Source organism: Pongo abelii, chromosome 8 (assembly GCF_028885655.2).
Source record: "Pongo abelii isolate AG06213 chromosome 8, NHGRI_mPonAbe1-v2.0_pri, whole genome shotgun sequence".
NCBI classification, from domain to species: Eukaryota; Metazoa; Chordata; class Mammalia; order Primates; family Hominidae; genus Pongo; species Pongo abelii.
In genome coordinates this window covers 13,634,204-13,655,134 of record NC_071993.2, presented here as the reverse complement: position 1 = coordinate 13,655,134, position 20,931 = coordinate 13,634,204, and the positions used below count along the sequence as shown (strand labels likewise).

At 43.7% G+C, this 20,931-nt stretch overlaps 1 protein-coding gene across 50 annotated transcripts in view; it reads left to right on the top strand.

Annotated features, from left to right (window-relative positions):
* BEND7 (BEN domain containing 7) overlaps positions 1-20,931 on the top strand; it is a 94,837-nt gene that overhangs the window by 14,466 nt on the left and 59,440 nt on the right. For 15 of the 50 annotated variants that reach the window (XR_008510287.2, XM_054521926.1, XM_054521966.2 and 12 more), the window contains 2 exons: positions 14,883-15,221; positions 18,072-18,194. Coding sequence is in view for 47 of the 50 variants with exons in the window: in XM_054521926.1 (XP_054377901.1) it covers positions 14,883-15,221; positions 18,072-18,194 (462 nt within the window). In the remaining 3 variants the exon portion in view is untranslated. Of the gene's footprint in view, positions 1-8,499; positions 8,611-11,923; positions 12,281-14,882; positions 15,222-18,071; positions 18,195-20,931 lie in introns of those variants that run through there. The other 35 variants (XM_054521934.1, XM_054521932.1, XM_054521941.1 and 32 more) reach the window with 17 other exon arrangements.

Genomic DNA, 20,931 nt, shown 5'->3' with positions numbered 1-20,931 from the left:
AAGTTACTCAGTAATTCCAAGAATTTATTCTGTTCCAGGAATAATATCCTTAACAATTTATTTTTACAGAAAAAGTTGATGCAGTAGAATAGACTATGAAGTTGCTTGCATGGTGAATGGAATTATATCTCAAGTATGACTTTACACCTACATTGGAAATGTAAAGAACCCCACAAAAGCGCAAGGTTCAGGTACCTCTTAAAAGTAAAAAGTCAGGAGATGGAAAAGTTAAGATTCCTCTGTTGCATTAACTCATTTTCATTGCACATAGATAATTTTTTCGATTACTAGCAAGACTTTAATGGGTACCTTAATATGCACAGCATGCAATGTGCCTGAGCAGTTGCTGCAGGAATATTAGCTTTAGTGTTTCTCTACAAGTTCAGTGTTCCTCTTTTTAACTCTCCGCTGGGAGGGAGAGCCTGGTGCTGGCACACGATAGAGCAGGGTGGCCCAGGTCCGACCCAACTTCCCCGGTTTACTTGATCATTCTGGACAGGCAGCTTTGTCTTCCCATTTGTCGAGGCAGGGGCAACTGAATTTCCCACCCGTCATCTGCGATGAACTGGGAAGAAGATGGAGATCAGACATGTCCCTCGGGGAAGGCTTTCATGGGAAGATGTGGCCGAATTTAGGCACCAAATGGCCTCTGCTTGCCACCCCGCTGCACACTACAGAAAGGAGAACTGCACAGATGCCTCCGATGTGGGTTTATCTCTTGCACATCAGTGGTGGTGTTTTTCCGTCAGCTTTCCTCAACCATATCTTCTCGTCATATCTGTTATTAGAATTGACATTAATATATTCATATTGTAGATATTTATTGACGCCACTATGCCAGGCTGGGAGGTTATAGAACCCACTAGGTTGTGATAAGAGAAATTAAGGATTCTGTGGGAACATGGGACAGGAGCCCTCCCAGGCCTGGGCGGCCCTTGAGAAAATGACCTTGAAACTGAGACCTGAAGGGCCAATCTGGTGTTGGGGCTGAAGACACAGAAGGGGCGGCATGTGGGGACCAGCTTCTGAGACACAGGAAAAGGCCTTCGGCAGGGCCAGGGCTGCACAGACAGTCGCTTCTTGGATTCTGATTGAATTGTCCTGAATGGAGTCCTGGGCACTTTTATTTTTTAAAAGTTGCCCCAGTGATTCTCATGTGCAGCCAGACCCAAGAGCCAGACACCACCCTAGAATAGGAGAAATGTGGCAGGAGCCAGCGCTGGAGCAACGGCAAGGAGGCCCGGCCTCTCGGGTTGCTGCCGCTCCATCCTGGGGATATTGGCACTCCGTGGAGGTCCGCGGTGTAACTCGATTTGCATTTTTGAAAGATCACTCTAGCTTCAGGGTGGAATAGAATGGGAGGGGAGCAATCCTGAAGGCTTGTGGCAGTAGCCCCATCGAGTGATACCAAGAATGGGGTGGTGGTGGGGAGAAGCAGTAGAATTCTAAAGTAATTTAGAAGTTACAAGAAGCAGGACTTGGTGACTAATCAGCTGTGGGAGGGAGGGGAAGAGGAATAACAGGTTTTTGGCTCAGACAGCTGAGTTGGCCCATTTACTAAGGCTAGGGGATGGTCGTGATAAAATAACATTTTTAGACATGATGTTAAGGTTGCTTTTGAGATGTCCAAGTGAGGCTATCTGGTAAGCAATTGGATGTATGGCTCTGGAGCCTTGAGGTGGAATCTGGGCTGGAGTCCTCTTGTACAGATAGTCAGTGGAACCAGGAGAGAGGACGGTGAATCCAGGAAGAGTATGGAGGGCGAGAAGACTGCCTAGGCCTGCGTCCTAAAACTGTGGACACTGAAGGCAATGTTTTGCACACCAGTGGTTGTGACCTGTAAGTAGGTCATGATATCAATTTAGTGGATTCTCACTGACACTACAACAGTAACAATAGCAATAAGAAGAAGAAGAAAGAAATAGATTAGAATAGAAAACATCAAAGTACACTGCATGCAGGAAAGACAAATTCCTCACACTGTTGTTAAGAGTTGTGTGCATGGTATACATATCTGTATGTGTGTTCTAGGTCATCGTGAAAAATGTATTTTTTGCTGTGAACCATGGTCAGAAAAGTTTGGAAGACACTGATTTAAGTTACTGTTGCCTTAGCCCTAGAGATTTCCCACGAGACTCACTCAGGGAAGGCTGCCATTCTCCAGGTCCCTTGGGCCCCGAGTTATCCAAATCCCTTGAGATCCTTGGAAGAGAAAAGCCGTTGTGAATGTGATCTGTTTGTCATCATTATTAATAATATTTACATTGAAAATGAAATTGTGCAATAGCATGTGTGTTTAACTCAGAATATTTTAAAAATGTAAATGACTGAAGAAATATAATCCAGATGGTACTTAATGATGTTCATACTTAACTGATCCATGAGGTAGATGTGGAATTAACATCTCAGGAAGGAGGGGAGATTTGCATTTCTTTGTCAAGACTCTCATAGAAGTTTTCCAAGAGCAGAGGATCAGCATTTCAACTTATATTGAAAAGGGCGTCTCTTTGCAAATAGTAAATTGTGAACATTTTCTTGTTGAATGAAGGCAAGACTTGTGTTACTGTAGGAATTCAGAAGCAGCTCTTAATCTACAATCTTGTTCTGTTTTTCTTACATGTATTGTCAGCCTTTGGAGACTTTTGCTGTGTGTTTCATAGAATCGTGAACACAGACTTTTATTTCACTTTTCTGAAGTTTTCATCTTTGGTTTTTGTAGAACTAATAGGCTTCACATGGACCAAGTTTCCAGTTTGTTTTTTTCTAAGAGACAGGATCTCACTACGTTGTCCAGGCTGGAGTGCAGAGGCTGTTAAGAGGCGTGGTTGTAGCATACTGCAGCCTTAAACTCCTGGGCTCAAGTGATCCTCCTGTCTCAGCCTCCCAAGTACAAATTTCCAATTTAAAAGGAAATAGCCTCATTCTTCTTAATTTTGAGCAGTGCAACTAAGTCAGAATCTGTAAAGATGGTTTGGTCCAGTGATTTCCTTGTTTCCACCATGTGTGCTAACATTCCGAGGTAGTTAAGGTACCAGCTAGTTCACACGGCACCCACGTCTTGTGACAGCTCCCTGGACACCGGCTTGATAGTCTCATGAATGGAGTCCTTCCTGCCATTCAGCTAGTTCCTTGAGCAGCTCGGTAGAGCAGTGCAGCACAGGGACCCGGAGGCTTGATGCATCCAATGCAGATCTCTCACCTCACAGTCTCTGCATCTCCTGGGTAAAATGTATACGTCAGTGCTCGAACCTCTTAGCTTGGTGTCAGGATTCAATGTAGGCAGGGTGCTTACCAGAGGCCTGGTACATACTAAGTGTTCTGTAAGTGGTATTCATAGCTTTAACGCTCTTTCCCTTAAATACATCCAAATTCCTTTTAAGGATACATGACTTGTAATGAGTTTCGAGAGAAAGTGGCCTTAGCGTGTATTCCAGGGATTACAAAACATGCCACACCCCAGCATCTCCCTGCTTGACTTTTCTTGCTGCCGTCTAGCTGCTGGTGAGTCAGTCGTTGCTGCCGAATTTCACTGTGATGTTTTCAGGTCCACAGCTACATCTACCAGTTGCCTTATACCCAGCTTGAGAATACCACAAGGAAAAGTTTGTAAATAATTCTTCTAGATCATTTTGCCTTCAAAACAGTCATATATATTCATTTTGAAACCATTTTTTAAAGAATTTATAAAGCCAAAAACAAAATAAAAAGTAAAAGATCCCAGCTGGTCTGAAGTTAGTGAGTTACCTCAATTGATTGTTCACAGTGAGTTGTAGGTCAAACTCCTTCTACTGTTTCCCCTTCTCACTAATACACTTGACTAGTTATTTGGGGTTTTGGGGTTGTTGTTTCTTTTGAGACAGAGTCTCACTCTGTTGCCCAGGCTGGAGTGCAGTGGCGGGATCTCAGCTCACGGCAACCTCCGCCTTCTGGGTTCAAGCGATTCTCCTGCCTCAGCTTCCTGACTAGCTGGGATTACAGGCGCCCACCACCACACCCAGCTAATTTTCGTATTTTTTAAGTAGGGATGGGGTTTCACCATGTTGGCCAGGCTGGCATTGAACACCTAACCTCCAGTGATCCGTCCACCTCAGCCTCCCAAAGTGCTGGGATTATAGGCGTGAGCCACTGTGCCCGGCCCTTGATTAGTTTTTTTTTTTTTAATCCAATCACACTCTCCAGTGATAACCACTATTACCAGTAGAGGTGTGCGTGAAATGTGTGTGCGTGTCACAGAAAAAGAAAATAGAATTATGCTATATAACATGTTGCAACTTTTTTCACTTAACCTAATCTTTATTTATTTCACCCATATTGACTGCCTGTTTGGAGCCAGGCAGATTTAGCCCCTAGTTATCCTGTAGTGAATGAGATGATCATGGTCTCCTTCCTTGAAGCTAATAATTTGTCTTTCACATACTTCGAAATGACTCTAGAAGGGTCTGTTTCACTCTTTACAGATATGAAATGATATAATTTCGTTCTACTGCTGTACCATAATTCATTTATCTAATGTTCTGTTGATAAATGTTTACATTGTTCCCAATATTTCCCTTGTAAAATGATGCTGTAGTGAACATTCATAGGTAGTTGTTGGAATATTTCTGTAGCGTCAATTTTGGGGAGTGGAATTGCCATATTTTGCCCCAAAAAGGTTTTGCCAAATTACATCCCTACCAACAGCATATGAGAGTCACTGTGACCCTCAGCTATCACCAAAAATGGGCTTTTTGAATCTATAATTACATAGAAAGGAAAAGAATTTTATGTTAATTTTCATTACATTAATAATTAGGGAGATAAGATACTTAAAATATTTATTGATCATTTTTTCCTCTTGTGAATTACATGTTCATGTCCTTTGCCCATTTTTCCATCATTAGTATTCATCATCTTCTTTATTGATTTATAAGACCTCTTCCATGCATTTGAGATTTAACTCTTTGACTTGATTATTCTTGAATATTACTCGAAGTGGTGGTTTCAGACCTAGTTGCTTAATGTTAGATGCAGTTACTCATCAGGGAACACTGGACAGCCATGCTATATTGATTATAAAATAAAACTTCGCTTTCCACAATATAAGAACATTTGGAGGAGAGACAAGTAGACAAAAATCTTTGGATTCACTGGGTAGTTCTAACTATGTCCTATTGCTCTTACAAAAACCTTCATTGATCTCCTGTCACTTTGAGGATAAAGTCAAAGTGTCAGGGTCCTTTTGCTTTTGACTTTGCCCCATTCATTGCCTTAACTCCAGCTAAGTTCACTGATTCGCCATTGCCCACTTCACTTCTCTCTGCCCTCAAGCTTTGTTCAGTGCTGTTCTCTTTTCTCCCCTCCCCAAAGTGCCCGTGGAAATGCTGGTGTTGTTTATTGACCACCTCCAGTCTTGCCATCTTTGTGAGGTGTAGTCCTCCCAGGGTAAAATGTTCTCTTTCTCTCTGTAATTCCTGAAACACTTGTCACTTACACGATTTCTAAGGCATTGATCATGCGTTCCTTTAGTTTTGTCTGTTCAGTCACGGACACTGTAACTGTGCTCCTAGGAAGTGTAGCTGGCGACGCTGAAGAGCCTGACTCGCAGGCACCAGCCCTTGCCTCTGGGATGGGCCAGCCCACCCACCCCTGGCCTTGCTTTTCAGCTGCCAAACGTGTAACTGTGGGTGCCCAGTGCTGGGGCCCAGGGTCCGTAGGAAGCTGCACATCTTGGTGAGTAGAAGATTGTTATAAAATTAAATGCAAAAACAAGGAGAGTATAGGACAGTACTTGCATTTACTTTTAAGAGAAAACATAAGGACGTCTAAGAAAATTGTTTGTTCCTTATTGTCCTCCTAGGACTGTGCGCCCAAACTTCTCATAGATACTTAATCTTCTTTGGCTTTCTGTGTTCTTTGAGGGAAAAGTTTGAGAAGCCGTGTGATAGCTCATTTTGCACAGCTGTTTCTTGCTTCATTTCCTGGTATTTCTTTGCTCTTTTTGACCCTAAATGCCCATCTCAAGCCCTTTGTGCCTTTTTTGGCTTTCAGTACATGTTTTCCCGCTAGGATCCTTGGCGTTCCTTCTTGGTACCTGTCCTGGCTTCACATCTTCAGCCATGATTACAAGGTGCTCCTGCCCCCTGGCTGGGGTTGAGCCCCGTGCCGCTTAGGCCTGCCCGTCCATCAGAAGAGTGCCATTATACGCTTAGAGCTGTGTACACACTCTTTTGTCTCCTGTGCTAGGCTGTAAACTCCTGAAGGGAAGAGACTGTATTATATTTCTTTTTTTTTTCGGTCACATTGTGTCTCAGTAGTAGTACAATAAATATTTATCAAGTGGATGAGTGAACCTGATAGTATGTCAACAGATTTAAAAGGATCTTAGCTATCCTTTAAATGTAAATGTCATGTATACATTGGGCTGCTTAATTATTTTCTATCTGTAGTTCTCAGCTGAACAGGACCCTCAAGCATGTGGAGATATATTTGTGTCTAGATACTCCTTTTCATAGTATTTGATTCATCCAATTAAATGATTCTGTGGCCACTTTTTGGTCTTTTTCCGTGGCATTCAGCCTATGCAGTGTGGAATCCCTGGAGTTCTTGAGCATCCTCCAAGGGCGGCTTCAGGAATCGGGTTCTGGCGCAGTCTCCTCAGCCGAGCTTTGCTCTTCTTTCTTTATTGGGGTTCCACTTTAGATGGCACTTGGAAGAAAAAGGACTTGTTTGGAAAACCCTTGCCCTGTTCCACAGACTGATGCTTTTCACACCGTTTTTTGCTGAGTTCGACTCCCAGTCTTGTGTGTCCCTCATAAACATGGCTGTTGTCCCTGCAGGCTGCCAGCCAGGACCTTGATAGCATCTGCATGTTAATGGGGTCTGGAAAGAGGTGCACAGGGTCCGCTTCAGATTCCTCTTCTTTCAGCTCACTTGTGGAGGTTGTGTGGAGAGCTGCCTGCAGGCCTGAAGGCCCTGGCTCCGTGCTCCCACCTGTCTCCCATTTGACAGGCGGCCCATCAGTCTATCCACAGCATGGCTCCGTGCCAACCTCTACAAGTTTTTAAGAGGAAATGTTTTGGACCATTTAGTATAATCCTGGTCATCTTATTATTTCTCACTGATAAACTCTTTCTGTTTAACATGCCATTACCCGCCCCATGAAAAATGCAAGGAGTTTTAAAGCATTTTTCTTTCAAATATGTTCACAGTATTGTGCAACCACCTCCAGAGCTTTTTCATCACCACAAACGGAGATGCATTCTCATTGTCACCTCTCCTGCAGATGCTTCTGCACTGCTTCTGGTATTTACAAACTGGAAAGTCCAGCTCTTTAAGACCATCTGTGGCCTCACCTCCAGGCTGGAAGCTGCATTTTCAGTTCATTGTTTTTCTTTTTGATGAAGAACAATGTCCTACCCATAATACTGCGTAGTATATTTAGAGATAATTAAGTCACTCAGTAGCCATTTATTTATTAGTGAAGGAACCCAACTCCCCTTCATCTTTCCTTGTTCCTTTAATCTGTTCAATTGGCTTTTTCATTATCTCCTCAAGTTTCTCAATGGACTCTTTAACATAGGACAAAACGGGACATGATAGTGTAATACTGAGTGTAGCGGTAGGATTGGACCCCATTTCCTTCAGACACCCTCAGTCCATTCTGCTCAGGTAAGTCACCGAACATGACATCCCTGAGTGATAGGTTTGAGACTGGCGCGGGAAGAGAGAATCAGTCAGTTCTGATCAAGAGGATAGTTGCCTCAGGGGATGGGAATTCAGGAGGGATAGGTTTGACTCACTTTACCAGCTTGGAATCTTATGAAGTCATATCTTTTTAAATATCTACTAATAAATGAATGTTTTGAGTTCTTTACATGCTAGATTAGTAGAAGATCTAATATCTCTCTGTAAGATGTCCTCTACCCCCCCAAATTATCCATGACCCTCAGGGGCTTACTCAGTCCAGAGGGGCCAGCCTACTAATGGATAGAACCGAAATATGGCTTTGTGCTCAACCTCATGCACCCGGTAGCTGCATTTCCCATTGCCTGCTTTTATCCAAATTTTCTTCATCAAAACTAGACTCCGTATCTCCACTCCCTTGCACGCATCTTTTTCCACTTCTCCTACTGGTGTTTATATCTATTCAGTGACCCAAGCTGGAAACCTTGGGTTTATCATTCATGGATTCTTCCCGCCTCCACCCCCCGCAAATCCAGCTAATCCCAAGCCCATTTGATTAAACTTTTTCAGTGTCTCTCTCTCTCTCCATCTTTGTCCATTTCCATCCTGAAAATCCTGGTAGACTGATGTTGCCATTCACAGAGCCTTCCGTGATAACATTCTAGCCAGGTTCCTCTATGCCATACCAGTTTCACCATAATTTTGCGAGAATTGTTTTCGTATAGGATGTATCTGATTGTTTACTATCCTTATATGAAAAGAGACCTGAATCTTAAGTTACCCAGTGATACCCATTGGCTCCAGTGTACAATTCTTCTCCCTTCACACTGCATGTAGTGCCCTAGCAGGGTGGCCTCACTATGTGCTCCAGCTCCGTTGCCTGCCTCATCTCCTGTGAATCTTCAACTCCTGGCTCGCAGAACTGCTGCTTGGGAAGAGGGATGCAAGGTAATACACCTCTGTGAGCTTCTTCCAGGGGTTAAAAGAGCAATGTTTCGAGGAGCAAGAGGAAAGCCAAGTCTCCTCCACAGCCTCAAGGGAAGGGAGAATGAATAATTTTCATGCGGGGACCACAGGGAAGGCAGGATCCACAGGGAAGAGGCGGGTCTAGCTCTAGCAAGGAAGCAGAGCGTGCCATCTGCAACCAGGGGGGAAGTTTACCAAGTAGAGTTCCAGGGCACACAGTTAAAAGAGGCAGGGGTCAGTGGGCCGGGAAAACCAGGACCATTGTTTGAAGCAAGAGATCAATATAAAGGGATTCAGGTAAGAGATGTTGAGAGAGTTGGGGTACCTTTCAATTTGTACCCGATAATCTTTGTATCTCTGGAGCCTAGGAGGTGCTTGATAAATATTTGTCAAATAATTTATTTCTGATGCGTTTTCATTCTTTCCTGTTATTTGTTTACTATCTTAGTGTTGCGTTCTGGACTTCATTCTGTTTTTGATAAGCTGGGTTTTTTTAATTACTTAAGAAAGGTTTATGGAATGCCTGCTGTACATCAGTACTGGTACATCTGTAGGGCACAGACAGGGTGACTGTTACCAGGAATTTTCCTAATAAGGAGGCATATAGATGGGCACACGTGCAACTGCTCTGTTTTGGATGGAACTTTTTGAGTTTCATTATTAACTTAACTGATAGCATTGTCCTCAGCAGCCACCAGAGGCCCAGACAAGCGCCAGCAAGAGATCCACAAGCACAGGTCCCTTTGGGGCAGGCTCCCAGTCAGGGGTTGGATTGTGGGCCTTTAATGACACAAGCACAGTGTGAGAGTTTAAGAAGTTTCAGTACTTACGGACCCCGGGGGATATAGCACACCCCTGGAGGCCACACGCACGCAGGCCAGAGCGGGTGTCTGCCCCATGTGGCCTGGCAGGGGAGAGAAAGGAACCCATGGCCAGTACCTTTATTGGGTCCAGAGCGTTATCTACACAGGTTTCCTGTAGGGAGCTGTAATTCATGGGCTGAAAGCAAGCAGGCAGGGGTTGCAGGAGGTCACGCAGCGACTGAGAGGGAGTCACTGTGGCATATCTGCACAGTCCACGTGGGGTGCGAGGGCCAGCAGGCCGCATCTAGCTGTCCTATAGGGAGGTGGTCACCAGGCAGCAGTTGTATAAAGCAGATGTCTGGATCGACCACGCTGAGGAACCGGGAGTGCAGCGAATAGAACTGGAAACTGTCAAGGGTGACAGAGCCTGGCTTCTGGAATGAAAAACTCCCACTTATATTTAAAATGGATGCCAAGGCAACACAAAATTATGAGCATTCGCTGCACTCTCTCTCGGTTTGTTACCATCTTTTATCATGATTACCTGTGAATAATCATGTTCCACGTAGTGGATCCTTCTCTCCTAGCCAAGTTAAGGGAAACCTTGTGTGGTGACTTCTGTGTTGCCCTCACATTTATCAGATCCTGCAAGACAATGTGTCATAAATTCTTTGTGTAAAGGAACGTGATCTAGTAGAGTCTTGAAATTTAGTGAGGGGGAGAATCCAGCATACAGTCTTTTTAGATCTTGTCCAAGAAGTATAGTTACTAAACTCCAAAGGATTTCAGGCTGCCAATAAGGTAGCCACGTGGCATGGATCCATTTTAGTAAGATTTCTTTGTGTTTGTTTTTCTGAAAAGGATTCAGCGTCTTGGAAAGAGATTAGGAAAAATGCATAGGTTTCCTTACAGCATCCTGTTTCGTTAGAGAGCTCATTGCTCCAAAGAGCTTCCTTTTCCTGGTATCTATACCTGGAGAAGTCATTGACTAATCATAACTGGAAATACCAGTAGAAGTCAGTGAATGCTTTCAATCTCAATCTCCTATATACTTTTCACCAATTTTTTTTTTATCAAAGAACTTGGATTCCACTATGATAGAAGAAGCCTATCTTCCGAAAAGGACGCATGTGACTTCTAGAGCCACGAAGTGCTTGGTTAACACCTTGGTGACGATGAAAATCCTGTGCTCCTCCTGGACTAACTACCATGTGCCCCCCAAGGACTACCGTGTGCCCACCCCGGGTTAGGGTTCAGACTGTTGCTTTAGGATTTAGGAAACCAGAGACTATTCAGTGGCTTGGCTAGTATCCAGTAGCAAGTGGGCGTAGTTAGGAGGCGAGACCAGGTGTGGGTGTAATAGCCCAGCCTGTCCTGTCCCACACTAACACTGCACCACACTCACGGAGCTTCTATGGCTCGGCCTGCTCATCTGCTCCCAGCACCCACTGTCCCCAGATTATTTAGGTTGACTCAGCTTTTTTGTCATTGGCACTTTGAGTCCTCAGGTCTCATTTCTGATCCTCTGTCCCATCTGCCCCAAATGTGCAAGGAAACCTCTTTCTTCCTGTCTGCCAAAGCCTGTCACTCATCATTCCCTGCTGTGGAGTGGAGCCCCAGGACTCCCTCCTCCTAGGCAGCAGCTGCAGGGGTGACCTGCTCAGCTGCTCCTGCTGCTTTGGGTGAAGAGAGTGCGACTCAGTAAGCCCCAGAGACCATTCCTGAATGTCCCGTCATCTCCCCTAAGAAACTTTCCCCACTCTGCTCTTCTTCAACCTTCCCTGCCGCCTCTCAGCTCACCTCTCAGCTCTCCTCTCAGCACAGACTTCTGCAGTTACTGCAGTTTTCTGTGTTCCATCCTTTTAGTTGTTTGTTTGTTTTTTGAGATGGAGTCTCACCCTGTCGCCCAGGCTGGAGTGCAGTGGCACAACCTTGGCTCACTGCAACCTCCGCCTCCGAGGTTCAAGTGATTCTCCTGCCTCAGCCTCCCGAGTAGCTGGAACTACAGGCACGCACTGCCACGCCCAGCTAACTTTTGTGTTTTTAGTAGAGACGGCTTTCACCATGTTAGCCAGGCTGGTCTCAAATTCCAGATCTCAGGTGATCCACCCACCTCAGCCTCCCAAAGTGCTGGGATTACAGGTGTGAGCCACTGTGCCATCCTTTAAAGAATGTGTTCCATCCTTTAAAACATGCCACAGTGAGCTAGGCCGTGAGCTTACTTCCTCTGAGGAGGGACCTGCTTCTGGCCTTCTGCCCTCTTCCTTTCAGCACTGTTTCTTCCTCCTCAGTCCCCCCACGTCCTGATTTTTTGTGTATTTGTTTCGTTTTGTTTTGCCTTTGGGAGACATGTTTCTGCACACGGCAGGCGCAGCCCACCGCCAGAACCCCTCACACCTGCCACCTTCCTCCCACATTGCCACCTGCAGCTTAGGATGCTGGTTGTCAAAATGAAAATATAAAGTTACGCAAAACTCAGGTTGTATTTTCAGCCATGTACTTTTCATAGGCATAAGTTCTGGAACTCTGAAACTGAGGTCATGACAAAGCAGATTTGCCCTCAGAAGGTTCCAGAATCCTTGTGATGCCTTCCTGTTCCTAATGGTAGCACTGTATCCTAGCATTCTGTCTACAGAGCAGAGGCAGGACCTTTTGCAGGAGACACATCCCTTCTTTTGTGATGTGTCAGTTAGCATGGAGAAGCAGGCTGGCACCGACTCGAGAGCCGGGGCGGGTGTCTGCCCCATGTGGCCTGGCTATGGCTGCTCTGTTCAGGGAGCCTGGGGTCAGGGGAGGCGGCCGCCAACCTGTGCCAGAGAAGGCCAGTCTCTGCATGGACTTCAGTGCAGGTGTACCTGGCCTGATGGGGAGGGCTGTGGGTGGAAACCACACAGAAAAGATGCCGCCTCTTGCTTGAATTGTGGTGTTAACTAGCCGGGAACGTATGTGTCTGGTTGCTGAAATTAATACTGCATTTGCCTGTAGGCTTATTTTTCAGGATTCCTCTGGGACCTCTTCCAGACACACCCTGTTCCGTAGCCTCTTGAGAAAGTAGTAGGTTTTGCTGACTCTGCATTATTTAAATCTCGCTTGGTCGTTCATTCTCATAAAATCTGGAATATGATTTATTGTTTATATATTGTAATTTTCACAGGGGTTTGAAGTAGAAATAGTTTTATCTCAAATTAGAATATTTCTCCTCTCAAGCATATGCCAACAACACAGCAATATTGTAAATTTGGAAATCTGTGTTATTTCTGTGTTCACTCATGTTCAATCAGACAGAATTAATCTGTAATGTTTTTAGTATCATTTTTAAAAACTAAAGATATTTACTTCAAAATAGTGAACAGTAAATTCAAAATAAACTTCCTTATTTAGTAACATAACACATATATTAGTAAGCTAAATATCTAACTGGAAAGCGCAAAATGGCTAGGTTATTGTGCAGTTACCAGTTCTGCAGAGAAACCTGGCTTATATGATCCTAAGTGCAATCATTATATTGAATGTGCTGTGTTTATTTGTAGGAGCTGTATTTTTCTTAACAGATGCTGTCTGTTAGCCTTTTCTTTATCTTACAGTTTAAATTTCAAGCCTTTATTAGAGTAACTGCATGAATGTTTACACACACATACCCTGGCCTAAGATTTCTTTTTTTTTTTTTTTTTTTTTTTTTTTGAGACAGGGTCTGCCACTGTCACCCAGGCTGAAGTGCAGTGGCACAATCTCAGCTCACTGCAACCTCTGCCTCCAGGGCTCAAGCAGTCCTTCCACCTCAGCCTCCAAGTAGCTGGGACCACAGGCACACACCGCCATGCTGGGCTAACTTTTGTACTTTTTGTAGAGACGGGGTTTCTCCATATTGCCCAGGCTGGTCGCAAACTCCTGAGCTCAAGTGATCCGCCCATCTCAGCCTCCGGAAGTGCTGGGATTACATGTGTCAGCCACCATGCCCAACAGTGGCCTAAGATTTTATCTTTTGGGTTTGAGAAAAAAAAATTCATTTCTCTTCATCTTTATGAAGATACTGGCTGATGCAGTTTAAGAAGATAGTGTGTTTGAAATAGTTCCTAATAGCTATCAGCCTCCTCTGATATTATTATTGATAGAAAATATTTTCTTTTTCTTTTCCTTTTTTTTTTTTTTTTTTTTTTTGAGATGGAGTTTCGCTCTTGTTGCCCAGGCTTCAATGCAATGGTGCCATCTTGGCTCACCACAACTTCTACCTCCTGGGTGAGCCAGGTTCTCCTGGCTCAGCCTTGTGAGTAGCTGGGATTATAGGCATGTGCCACCATGCCTGGCTAATTTTGTATTTTTAGTAGAGACAGGGTTTCTCCATGTTGGTCAGGCTGGTCTCGAACTCCCGACCTCAGGTGATCTACCCGCCTCGGCCTCCCAAAGTGTTGGGATTACAGACATGAGCCACCGTGCCCGGCCAAAAATATTTTCTATCTGTACAATATTATAGACATCTTTAATATTTATTAAGTACTCCAGTGCAGTATAGAAGTTCTTTCATTTTAAAAAAATTTCCTGAGAGGGGAGAAAAATCTTAAAAAAAGAAGTCAGTGTAGGTGAGGTGGGATTTCAAAGTGGCCTGTGACCTGTCGCACACTGTTATGCTGCAGGGGAGGTGGCAGTGTGTTTGGCGTGGGAGGAGGGCAGCGTGGGAGGTTGCACTTCTGCCCTTCTGGTGCTGGTACTGCCAGTGACCTCGAGTGGCAGGGACCCCTCGGTCATCACCAGGCTGATGTGATGGGAGTCAGGGTGCCAGAAAGACAAAGCCCCCTCGCTTGCCATGCTGCCACACTCGGCGCCTCTCTGTCTCCTCGGCCATCCTCTCTGAAGGTGATGTGTCCAGCAGCAGCCTGTCATCCTGGAGGACCTTGTGTCAGTAGTGAAGCCCTGCGTCCCTGCCAGTCATCCTGGAGGACATTGTGTCAGTAGTGAAGCCCTGCGTCCCTGCCAGTCCAGGCTTTCTTCCTTGTCCTCGCCCCGCCTGGTGAAGCTGACAGACAGTGAGCAGAGCGCTTTAGTGACCTGCCCATTCCTCACGGGTGGCTGTGTCCCGTCAGAGCAGAGGGGTTCCACGGTCCAGTTCTATCCTTGACGTTCTGTCTCAGCCTGTTTCCTCATCACCTTCTCATTCAGAAAATGCTTCCAAAGAGGGAATGTCATGTTTATTCCTGATGACACACTCTCAAGAAACCTCTTTCATCATAAGAGACTTGCAGAAAGAGATTAAAATGAGATGCACCAGGAATAGGATGGGTTTTTTCAGACCGTAGTCAGTTTTCCTGCCTTGGCGTTTTACAGATTAAGTTTGTATAATCAGTCATCTTTCCCATTTCCAAAGAAGCGTTTTTTTTTCCTTGTCTTCTTTTTGGTTAGTGAACTGTTTTCTCTTTCACTAATTTAGAGTGCTAACTTTCGCCCTGTTTCCATTAGGAGATGAAAGCATGGAAATAAAAAAGCAAATTACAGGGATGAGAAGATTGCTGAATGACAGCACTGGGCGGATCTATCAGCGAGTTGGCAAAGAAGGAGAGAAACTAAAAGAAGAGCCCCAGGACCTGGATTTAGCCTGGCCTCCGCGTTTGAACTCCTCTGCTGAGGCCCCGCAGAGCCTCCACCCGTCTTCACGTGGTGTGTGGAATGAGCTACCACCCCAGAGTGGACAGTTCTCAGGGCAGTATGGCACCCGTTCTAGAACCTTCCAAAGCCAGCCCCACCCTACTGTGAGCTCCAATGGTATGGTTGTCAACAATTCAGAAGGCTCTCATGGGGGTTTGTACTGTTGTGTTTTATTTCTAAATATTCAGTGTGTTGAGTTCAATTTATTAAACCCTCCCATAATTACCTGCCTTTGCTGAGTTACTTTAACAGACAGGGAGACACAAAGGAAAGAGTTGAAGACTATTAAAAAACAGAATTGAGAATTAGGAAAGACAGGGGGTTCTATATTATAAGTGAAGATTTCCTGGTAGAGATTTTAGCCCTTTAAGAAGTTAAAGCGATCATTTTGTGCCCATGTACAGATGTTATTGTCACGAAAAAAAACATTAGGGCAGAAAGAGCTCCCCATTGTCTTTAAAAGAAACGTCCTGGTCCTATGGTGTGTTACTAACATATCCTCTAGGTTACTCCTTCACCTTACTCATTATCAGAAGAGTCCCAGAAAAAGGCGGGGGCGGACGGGGGTGGGGGGCCAATAACCCAGCATCCCACATCAGTACTGAGCCCAGTGATCCATATTTTGTAACATGCTTCATTAGCCATGGAAAGTATTCCTTTAAAGTAAAATTTTCTTAATTTAAGTTTCCTAATTGTTAAGAAAAGAATCAAATGACAATTTTTTTTCAAAGCTTAAGGAAAAAAACCTGATGCTTTTTGTGGTCATATTAGTTTTCTATCCAGCCACATTGGATGCTATAATATTTGTTCTGTAAACTCTGTAGAGATGTGCAGATCTATAGTTTTCACAAAGAGAGCAAGAAAAAGGTAAGAAAGCATTTTCAGTTTCCTTAAGAAGTTAAGGATTTTTTTCCATTCATTTTCATTTCACAATATCCTTCAAGAAAAAGAGAACTGTTTTGACTTTTTTTTAAAACACAATTTGCGGTTCAGAGGCGTGAAAAGCCATCCTGAGACATTGATGAGACAGCGAAGGACCCCAGAGATGTATGGGTGTCTTCTCTGCCTCTCAGTATTACATAAGCCAGCATCAAAGTTCCCATGCTGGCACGCGTCCAGGTTAGAGGGACACAGCTCTTTAAAGACTCCTCCATAAAAATAAAAAGTCAGTTCTCTTTAAAATTAGAAAATGATTTATAACAAACTGAAAAGGGTTGGTTTTGTCTTCTAAAAATGATAAAGATGGTACTTAGAATAGTGACTAGAAATATTCTTTAAGACCTTTCTAACTCTACTACCGTGGAAGAAACAATAAGAGAAATAAAATACCCTTAGGTATGTGTGAAGTTAATAAACCCCACATCAGTAAGTTTTGGGTAAACAGTGTTCTATTTCCCAGTATACAATAGGGACAGTGGATTTACTTTGAAAAGTATGAAGTTAGTAAAAGTTACAAACATAAATTCCCCCATATCAGTTTGAAAATACATATTTTTTGTTTTCAATAGAAATATGGCTAGGTGTGGTGGCTCATGCCTGTAGTCCTAACGCTTTGGGAGGCCGAGATGAGTGGATTGCTTGAGGCCAGGAGTTCGAGACCAGCCTGGCCAACATGGCGAAACCCCAGCACTACTAAAAAATGCAAAAATTAGCCGGGCGTGGTAGCGCATGCCTGTAGTCCCAGCTACTTGGGGGGCTGAGGCATGAGAATCGCTTGAGCCTGGGAGGCGGGGGTTGCAGTGAACCAAGATCATACTGGTGCACTCCAGCCTGTGCAGCAGAGAGAGACCCTGTCTCAAAAAAAAAAGAAAGAAATATATTACATATAACTGTGACTACTTTGGTATTTCATTGGGATTATTTACAATTTTAAAGTTGTAACATTACAATTTTGCTACAATTTTGAATGTAAATAATTGTACCACTACAATCACTAAGTTATCCTGAAGTATTTCATGGTTTTGCTCTGGTGAATTTTTGTATAGTATTCCCAAATAATGCATATTACAGGATTTAAGGTATATAAAGTATAATAAAACATATAATTGGAACAAAACCATGGAACTTACCTTGCTGGTCTGTGAGACAATGTAAGCGCTGGAAGTCTCTAAACTGTTCCATTTTATGGTGGTCAGGTGAACAGGTGCTGGAGGGAACCCACTGTAAGAGCAATGTCCAAATGTCCCATTTTATTCTAAGGACGATAGAAGATACTTGCTTACCTATGAGAGAAACAGAATAAGATAGGTTCACCAAGGAAAAGGCATTAAATTTAAACAGTGCAAAAGAGGCTGTGGCAAGGGAAAGATAAGACATGGGAATGGAGAAAAGAGGTAGAAAGATTTTCTTTATGAAGTTGAAGAGAAGCCAGCCAGCCCACCAATACCCTCGAATGCTTCCAATTCGAATATATCCTCCCATCCCTGCTCCTCTGTGCTTCCCCACCCCAAACACCACACCCAGAGTGTATTCTAAAAGTTTTCATGTGTGCACAGTTCTTTGTTTTTGAAATGATGTGCTTAATATCAAAACTATTTTCAATAGAACTCATTTAATTTTTAATATGAACTCTTAAACACAGCTACCAAATTTTTTTTGCAAGGCTGTCCTCAGGGCTCCTTTTTTGTGTGAACTAGCATGAGTGTGTTTCGAGTGAGTTTTTGAGGTATTGTTATTTGAGATGAACAGCTCTGACAATAGGGAGGCCTGCTGTGCCCACTCATTGTGTGCATGTGTGCATGAGGGCTCCCGCACCGCGCCACAGCACGCACCTTACAGTATGGGAGCCTGGATAATTAGATAAAGTCAGACCCCCAGATTTAGGTTGTGATAATTAGTGGGTACATTTTCCTTAGGCACAGCTTCATCATAATTGCACATGCTTCAAAATCCTGCCAAGATACTTTCTTTTTTCTCCCCACCTCTTTATGATTTTTTTTTTTTTTTTTTTTTTTTTTTTTTTTGGTTTGTTTGGAGTATGTCATTCTTTTCTTTCATGCTTAGGAGAACTTCCAGTGGTGAATTCATCAGCTGGATCAAACTGCTGTACTTGTAACTGCCAGTCAACATTGCAGGCCATTCTACAAGAACTCAAGACCATGAGGAAATTAATGCAAATTCAAGCAGGTACAAGGATCAGGCCTCGGAATGAGTCCTTTGATTTTTAATGCATATCTGACATCTTCGTTGGACTGTTCATTGTGCTTTTATTAAAGCCTTCTTCTCACCTTGCTGTCTTGCTGTGCCTTTTCAAGTATCTGTTTTTTCAGCTTTCTCTACAATCCATTTTTCCTTTAGCAAATCAAACATATTTTGTCTTGCTACTGATACAGCTCATATAATTATGTGTATGTACTCGATAGACTTCATTCCATGATCTCCTAGTACTTCACAAATGTCAGTTAATTAAATTTGGGAACAACTGTGTTTGGAGGGGTCCTTTAAGAAGCATGGGCTTCAGTGTTCAAGCACTAAGCAGATAAGAAATGTGGAGCCCCAGGCTATGCTTTGTGGCTTTTCTCTCTCCTATTCAGGATGCGGAAGCTCAGAGATCCTCCCTGTTCTGTCGTCTTTGTTTATGTGACTCCTTTTTGTTTTCACTGCCATCAGGCAAGTTGAGGGACGGAAGAGCAGTGGATTTGTAATTTGGGATTGGAGGCCAATTTCTGCTTTTGGAGCTGTGTGGCGCGTCCGAGCTTCCTATTTCACGTCCATAAATGGAGACTTCATATCTAACTCACAGGGCTGTTGTCAAAATAGAATGATGTAGTAGATGTAAGTGAACTTTACAAGGCATGGTACAAGCCTAAGCTGCATTAGCATGGTCTTAAAGTCCATGGAGCGTTCTATAGAAGTCTGGAAGTCTAGGTCTTCATTATAGCAGCTGTATTTTCTGATCTTCACAATTGAGGGAAAACAGAATTGTTTTTGTCACAGGTACAAGAAATAAATCATTGTATTAAGTTTTCCTTCTTGTCAAGGGACATCACCACTTGATCTAAGCCATGTCGTGACTGGCTTTCCTGCCCTTTCATCAGAATGGTAGTCCGGAAGTTCGTCACTCAGAAGCTGTTCAGGATGCCATTTAGTGAATTCTAGTATAATTTTAATATTCAGTGATGTGGTTTTGATATAAAAAGCTTAATACTTAGACATATCAGTCACCCAAGATCACATTGAAGTAACGTGAGCTACTTTCTGAAAAACAGCATTTTTTTATTTGAGACGGAGTTTCACTCTTGTTGCCCAGGCTGGAGTGCAATGGCACGATCGCGGCTCACCGAAACCTCTGCCTCCCAGGTTTAAGTGATTCTCCTGCCTCAGCCTCTCTAGTAGCTGGGATTACAGGCATGTGCCACCACGCCTGGCTAATTTTTATATTTTTAGTAGAGATGGGGTTTCTCCATGTTGGCCAGGCTGGTCTCGAACTCCTGACCTCAGGTGATCTGCCCGCCTCAGCCTCCCAAAGTGCTGGGATTACAGGCGTGAGCCACCACGCCCAGCTAAACAGCATCTTTTTAAGCACTGAATTTGGTTTTACCCCAAGGAAGCGTTTTGCTCAGGTCAGTAAGCATTGGACTCACCTTGTTCCACTACGATAATCTGTGTTCTTATTAACCTGGCGGAGGTTAACATCTCCTAAATAAGGAGCTCAGAAAGAAAGGTTACTTTATGATGTTCGGATTCTTTTCTCCGAGGAGGAATTTGTTAGCACTTAAGAAAATATGCATATGAAATTGTAATGATTTGTTTTGTCACTTAAGCTCCTTACTACTGAAATGGCAAACTACAAATTGCAACCATTTAAATCCTTGACGGAAGCCTTTTTAGAATCTATTAAGTAAATGCCACTTTGTCGCTATGTTTTCTTTTCTGAACCTTTGCAGATTAGGGAGGTAAACGATTCCAAAGCTGTAGGATGGCACAAAGGATAAACTGAATAAATTACTCTCCTTTAATTTTCTTAAACTTAAAAATTTGTGTCATGTGGGTAGATTTACTTAAGGTTTAATGCCCGAAGACTTAGATTTAAATTACATTTAGAAAGTTTCACCTTTCTTTTAAGAAGACAGGGAATAAGACCTAGAGGTAAGATCTGGATGCCAGAGACTTGGGCTGTGTCTAGATTTGCAAAAGGAGAAGAAAAACTCAGATAGTCCCCATGTTCCTTAAACCAAAACATTTTCATTTCTAATTTAGAATTATGAGGCTTAGCAAGGCCTGGGGCCTAGACCATCGTGATCATTATTCGAGGTTCCTTTGACTCTGAGGGTGCAGACCCAACCTTGAGGGGGAATGCAGAGAGAGCAAAGAGAAGTTCCCAACTCTGGCTGCACAGAAGAATCACTGGAAGAGCGTTCAGACAATGCTGATTCCCAGGTAGCATGCCTGGAAGTGTCAGTTCACTTAGTCTGGGGTGGGGCTGAGGCATTTCAGTTTTTTTGTTTGTTTTTGTTTTTGTTTTGAGACATAGTCTCACTCTGTCGCCAGGCTGGAGTGCAGTGGCGTAATCTCGGCTCACTGCAACCTCCACCTCCCTGGTTCAAGTGATTCTCCTGCCTCAGCCTCTCAAGTAGCTGGGACTACAGGCGCCCACCGCCACGCCCGGCTAATTTTTGTATTTTTAGTAGAGACGGGGTTTCACTATGTTGGCCAGGATGGTCTCAATCTCTTGACCTCGTGATCCGCCCACCTCGGCCTCCCAAAGTGCTGGGATTACAGGGGTGAGCCACCATGCCTGGCCCGGCATCTCAGTTTTTTTAAACTCGAGCGATTCTAATGTACAGCCAAGGTCGAGAACCATTGAGCTAGACTAATTACTGGTTTAAAAACTTCTGTGCTCTTATGTAGTGCAATTAGTTTG